Source organism: Solanum lycopersicum, chromosome 6 (assembly GCF_036512215.1).
Source record: "Solanum lycopersicum chromosome 6, SLM_r2.1".
Classification (NCBI taxonomy): Eukaryota; Viridiplantae; Streptophyta; class Magnoliopsida; order Solanales; family Solanaceae; genus Solanum; species Solanum lycopersicum.
In genome coordinates, this window is record NC_090805.1 from 28,703,890 (window position 1) to 28,711,065 (window position 7,176).

Consider the following 7,176-nt stretch of genomic DNA (forward strand, 5'->3'; position numbering starts at 1 on the left):
AACATGGCTTACAAAAATATGCAAGTAATTTAGTGTGCGATGGTTTCAACTCTCTTTGACCATACCTATATGGCCAATGAGTAAAAGAGGTTGGGTCATCCTAGAGATAATCATGAGATGGGAAAGTATACTAAGCACCCAGAGGATATGGCTAATGAGGAAAAAACACTCCCATTACTGCAAGAGGTTGGGTCATCCTAGAGATAATCATGAGATGGGGACTCCTCCGTTAATGCAATGGGTAGAGTCCCTAGGAAAAATCTTCCTATCCCTTAACTACGTGCCACAGAGTAGCTAGTATGCAGGTTCTACCTTGGCAAGTAGAAAACACTTTTTTGGTGTGGGGTTTATGACACCGAATTCCATGAAAGCTCTCATGGTCTGTGTCGGCTATGGTTGATCTTCCCTAAATAATGAAGTAATGAATGAAGTATGAACTAGTGTATATATTTGTAACACCTCGAAAATCTAACACGTCTTCAAGAGCCTATTATAAATATCAAAAGGTTTAGACACTTTATTAAGGTTTATATAAATGAATATAAGTCATCTAGTAAGTCTAGAAACCAAAACGTCTAAGAACGTCTATGATGTCCGGAAACTAGTTCAAGGAGGTACTAGCGTTCCTTAGACTATTTGACTAGCTTTTAGAAATCAGAAAATGTGGAAAATTTGTGGAAGGGTGTATAACATGTGTTTAAGTGGGTTTATAGTCGAAACGTCTATGTACAACTCCCCAAGGACCAACCAAGGTCCCTTGAGAAGGATCCTTGCATTTTGGGGTCAAGACTACTTGGGCAGTGTTCACCTTAGAAAGGAAACGACGAAACGTGTGTGGATCGACGGGGCGCCGATGCCATCGACCAAAACTTATCCATTTTTAATAGTGTTCTATTTGGAACACTCTCTGAACTCATCAATGAAGTGCAGCACAAAAGGGGGAAGGGGTCGTCGACTAATAAATGGACCGTTGGTCGAGGTCTCATCTGTGAGGCCTGACTTTTGTGCACGTTTTAAGTTAGTTCCAATTAATTAATTAAAGGGTTAGATAATTAGTTGTGGGATTAGGGAGTTCTAATTAACTTTGTTAACACCGTATATAATGTCCTGACCTATTAAGACTAACAAAAACTGTCATAACTCACAAACCCAAATTCTCTTCCTTCCCTTGTCTTTCTCCCTCTAGTGAAGAACTCAATTGTAGACAAATCTAGGGGAGGTTTTAAGTGTTGAAAAGGGTCAAGATTCCATAAATATTCATCAATTAGAAAGGTATGGTATCTCTTTCTTCTTTGAGACCTCTTTCCTCAAAGGGTTCCATCAAATTGATTTCAAAAGTTGGGTTTTCATGTGGGTCTTTTCCAATCTCAAAATTTATGTTATGAATTGATTTTATTATGACTTCTTTTGCATATTATGAATATATTAACATGTATTCTAACTTAATTATGATATATCTTGATGAATTAGTCTAGTTTGTAGAAGATTTACCCCTTAACCCTAGGTTGTGATCTTGATATGAATTAAATTATATTGGTTCAATTGAATTAGTTATTGGTTTAATTATTACTAGATGATGTTGTTTATACTAATAATGAATGAATTAGGGTGAATTATAGTCCTATCATGCTAATTCTTAAGTAATTGAATTAGATTATGACTTTGATCTATGTATCTTGTCTTAGGTTATGAACTAATATTGTATTATGATAAACTGATTCTTTAAGCCTTGTTATCATGTTGGTCAGTGAATTATGAAGATGTTATACCCTAAATTGGGTTGACTTAAGGGTTGATGGTAAGACCTTGATGATGAATTGTGACGGAGACTTGGTAAGTCTTGTGATCCCTATTCTTTACTTTAATTATGGTTAAATTGTTATTAAATCATGATGTTGTATTGGTGGATGCCTTATATTAGGATTGATAGGGTGGTAATGTATTGACTACGGTTTGTGAGGTGTTTTCTTAAGATGTAAATGTTATAAGGATGGTGAATGAGTTGCCAATGTGCCTTATTATGAAGTGATACGTAAATGTGCTAAACTCACTTATATGAATTGTAATGAAAGGATTATGCTCATGCAAATCTTATTGAGCTATGATGATGATGAATATACAAGGGTTAGACCCTATGACCTACGTTAAGCTATAAAGATATTAAAGACATTTCAAAAGGAACTCTACCTTAGCACCGAGTGAACTAGAGTGAGGCCATATAGGGAAGGTAGGATTACTATTGTACTCTTGAGATTGCAAACTCTAATGCATGTAGCATAAAGAGGGTACAAATTGTATCTCGTAGTTCTTGAACTACGTTTCCCCTTGGGAATACTAGCTAGTGGATCTACGTAGTTGCTATGTTTATGTTTTGGTACTACCTTGGCAAGTAGTCCGCCTTCTTTAAGTGTAGGGTTTCATGACACCAATTTCCACACTAGCTCATGTGGTCTATGTCGGTTAAGTCAAGATGTTCCCAAAAGGTAAAATGAACTAAAGTGAGCTCTAACTAAGATGACCTAAAAGATTTAGCTTAGTCTAGGTAGGGGTATGAGACTCTACCTATACATTGCACTAGTTAGCCTTAAGGAAGTCTTAGGAGGATGTTCTTATGTATGTATATGCTTATAAATTTAAATGATATGTATATGATGATCTTACATGTTAATGACACTATGTGATGATAATTACTCTTATGAAAACGTATTTGGTCTATAATGCAAAGTATGATATTATATACTCTTAATGTTATGTAAGATGAGATTGGATATTGGTTATGGTTCTCGATAGGTTTGCTTGATTAACTAAGGTTATTGGGCTTTGCTTAGTTATTGCACAAGTGAACTTAAACAGGGTCATTATTGATGGTCTTACTATGGTTATGTTGAATTGTACTATTATTCATGCTTGTTGAAGCTATAACTTGATGATAGAGGGATATTGAATTTATATGCAAATATGTTGATATCTTAATTGACTTGACTATGCTATGTATTATTGGTTTTGTGATGTACATGCCTATAACTTAATGACTATGTCTTTTTGATTTGGTATGGTCTTGTTGAATGTGCATAAAGGTTTTCAAAGTAAATTGCATACTTATTGAAATGTCTTATTTAAGCATGTTTTCATGATATGTGTTGATATGGTCTCATACTTAGTACAAGTGGTGTACTAACCCCTTTTCTTCCTTTTCCCCAACATTTTAGGTTCTGGTCGTTGAAGGGATTTTGGAGACAACTTGAAAAGGACTTGGATCTGTTATTCATCTAAGTAGGGTAGGTCCTCACTTTCCGAGGGAGATGCCACTATCTAGATAATGGATATGTTTCGAGTTTAAGACTTCTATGTTTCTTTCTTTTCCATTTAGTTTGAAACATTGTGTAGTCCATGTGAGGCATTCTTACTTTGATGTATGAGATATGTCCAATTTGATATACTCTTATTATACGGTTATGATATGAGACAACTATTATGACTGTGTTATGTTCTATATATATTTATGTGCAATAAAAGTAGAAGACTAAGTAATCTTCCTATACGAAGGGTCTATGTATACTCGATATATATACCATGTGTATGTAGAGGTCTATGTAAACATCCAATTAGGAGTAATGAATAGTTTTAAATTTTTGCTAAATTTGACCTATGAATGTAATGATGTAAGCTAAGACGCTAGTCTTAGTCCTCGAAGAGGGTGACAACGCTGATTACATCTAAGGGGGTATTCTTGGATGTGACAAACTTGGTATTAGAGGATGAGGTTAAATATCCTTTAGTCAATGTCTCTCTCAACTACGTCTATGTAGATTAGTACTCATAATTGTGGAGTGCCCCACACTTATGAATAGAAATCTATGGGATGCTTGGGAAACTCTCACTTTCGTGGAAGTCCAATATTGTTCCTCTAGAGTGTTAGCTCTATGTGCTTTTAGCATCTAATCCTTTTATTGTGATTATAGGCAATGAATACTCGAAGTAACATGACATGTAGACTTGAGGAAGAGATTGCCAGTGCGGGAGTTCCTCCCCCTGGTGATCAAGTTCCTCCTCTTGAAGAAGCTAATGATGACCAAGCTCCAGTTAATCCTCATCCTTTGATGGATGGTGACATAAGGGCTGTTTTTTTTTCAAATGGCCCAAGGAATTACTACCCAATCACAAGCCGCCACTACTCAAGCGCAAGCCATGACGACCCATGCTAATCGGGAGGTTGTAACCTGGGCAAACCAACAAGTTGCTACCATGGCATTTCGTCTAAGGGACTTCACTAGGATGGATCCTCCTACTTTCTATGGGTCCAAGGTTGAAGAAGACTTATGTGATTTCTTGATGAAATTTATAAGATCCTCTATTCTATGGGGTTGTCTACTAGTGAGAAGGCCGAGTTAGCCACTTACCAAATCAAAGATGTGTCCCAAACTTGGTATGTCCAATGGAGGGGCAATAGGCCGTTAAGGAGTGGACCGATGACTTGGGAAGTCTTCCAGAAGGATTTTCTTGATAGATTCTTTTCTAGGAAGAATACGGAAGCTAAAGTGGTGGAGTTCATTAACCTTCACCAAGGAGGTATGGATGTACTTGAATACTCCTTGAAATTCACTAAATTGTCAAATTATGCTCATTCTTTGGTTTTCGACCCTAGGCATGAAATGAACCACTTTGTGATAGGAGTGTCGGATGACTTGCAAGAAGAGTGTCATTCGGCTATGCTACATGACAATATGAACATTTCTCGTCCCATGGTTCATGCTCAACAAGTGGAAGAGGCAAGGGATAAGAGGAAGAGTAGAGATGCCAAGAGGGCAAGATCTTCTAATGCTGGTTCATCAAACATAAGGCTTTAGATTCAAGAAATAGGTTCAAGAAGAGGGTTTTTAATCAAGTTCCTTCTATGTTTCCAAAGTCTAGGGATGATAGGGTGACTAACCCTAATCCTAAAAAGGGAAGAGTACTAGGTCACCAACAGAGAAGACAATATATGGAAAGTGTGGCAAGAAGCATTATGGTGATTGTCTTAAAAGAATGGATAATTGTTTTGGTTGTGGTAAAAGTGTGCACAAGGTTCGAGATTGCCCAAATGTGAGAGGTCAAGACAAGGGTAGTGGTCAAGCTCAATCAAGTGGTTTTAATGATGCTCCGAAGATGAATCGCTTCTATGCTCTCCTCTCTAGGGGTGAACAAGAGACTTCTGCCAATGTGGTGACTAGTATATTGAAAGTTTTCTCCATTGATGTATATGCTTTACTTGATCCGGGCGCTGCATTATCTTTTGTTATTCCCTTGATAACTAAGAAGTTTGAAATCTTATCCGACATTCTAAATGAACCCTTTATGGTGTCTACCTCGGTGGGTGAGTCGGTTGTTGCAAAGAGGGTGCATAGAAATTATCCTATAAAGTTTCCCAATAGAGTTACTTATGTTGAAATAGTAGAACTTGATATGTTTGATTTTGATGTCGTATTGGGTATGAATTGGTTGCATGTTTGCTTTGCCTCTATAGATTATAGAATGAGGGTGGTGAAGTTTAACTTTCCAAATGAGCACATTTTAGAGTGGAAGAGGGGAAACTCTATTCCTAGAGGTCTTATATTTTTGTTTTTGAAAACTTGTAAAATGATCTCTAAAGGGCATTTATACCATAATGTAAGAGTCCAAGATTTAGACTCCAAAATTCCTCCCATTGAGTTGGTCCTCGTAGTGAGGGAATTTCTGGAGGTATTTCCAAATGATCTTCTTGGTATTCGTCCCGAACGGAAGATTGAATTGGGTATCAAATTGTTAACGAATACAAATCCCATTTCAGTTCCTCTTTATCAGATGGCTCTGACTGAACTAAAAGAGTTGACGGCTCAACTCAAAGATTTACTAGACAAGGGTTTTATTTGACCTAGTATTCTCCATGAGGTGCTCCGGTATTGTTTGTGAAGAAGAAGGCGGGTCTCCTCGAATGTGCATTGATTATCGCCAACTCAATAAGAATAAGTATACTTTCCCTCGGATTGACGACTTGTTTGATGAACTCCAAGGGGCAAGCTACTTTTCTAAAATTGACTTGAGGTCAGGGTATCACCAACTTAGGGTTAGAGGTAAAGATATACCAAAGACGGCATTTTGGACTAGATATGGTCACTATGAGTTCTTAGTAATGTCCTTTGGCCTCACTATGCCCCGACGACATTTATGGATCTCATGAATAGGGTTTTTTGAAGTTACCTAGATTCTTTTGTCATTGTCCTCATTGACGACATCTTGGTATATTCAAAAAATGAGGGTGAGCATATGGACCATTTGAGGGTGGTATTACAAGTGCTTAAAGAGAATCAAATATTTACCAAGTATAGAAAGTGTGAGTTTTGGTTGAGGTCGGTGGCATTTCTTGGTCATATCATATCTAATGAGAGAGTTAAGGTCGATCCAAGGAAACTGAGGTAGTGAAAAGTTGGCATAGACTATTGACTCCAACTGACATTAGCAATTTCTTGGGTTTAGCGGGTTATTATTGGAGGTTTATGGATGGTTTGCATCTATTGCATCTCCCTTGACTACTTTGATCCAAAAGAGTAAGAAATTTGAGTGGTCGGAGGCATCTGAGAGAAACTTCTAAATCTTGTAAGATAGGCTTACTTCCGCTACAGTGTTGAATTTACCAGAGGGAACAAGTTCTTCGTTGTATTGTGATGCATCCTGAGTGGGTTTAGGGTGTGTACTTATGCAACATCAGAATGTGGTAGCCTATGGTTCTAGACAACTTAAGGTGCATGAGAGAAACTATCCAACTCATGATCTTGAATAGCGGCTGTAGTATTTGCCTTGAACATATGGATAGATTACTTGTATGGTGTTCATGTTGATGTGTATATCGACCACAAGAGTCTCCAATATGTGTTTACTTAAAAGGAGTTGAATCTTTGACAAATAGGGTGGTTAGAATTGTTGAAAGATTACGACATGAGTTTTCTCTATCACCCCGGCTAGGACAATGTGGTTGCGGATACTCTAAGTCATTTATCCATGGGTAGTGTGTCTCATGTAGATGAAGACAATAAGGACCTAGTTAAAGATGTTCATAGGGTGGCTAGATTGGGCGTGAGATTAGAAGATTCTCTGAATGGTGGTTTTATGGTCTATCATATCTTTGATTAATCATAGGTGGTTGAGGTGAAGTCTAAGAAA

General features: G+C 37.3%; 1 protein-coding gene across 1 annotated transcript; it reads left to right on the forward strand.

The window, feature by feature from the left end:
• Positions 1-5,025: 5,025 nt before the first annotated feature.
• On the forward strand, positions 5,026-5,889 carry LOC138349320 (uncharacterized). Its single transcript, XM_069299643.1, has one exon. The coding sequence runs from the start codon at positions 5,026-5,028 to the stop codon at positions 5,887-5,889; it is 864 nt and encodes a 287-aa protein (XP_069155744.1).
• Positions 5,890-7,176: the final 1,287 nt, after the last annotated feature.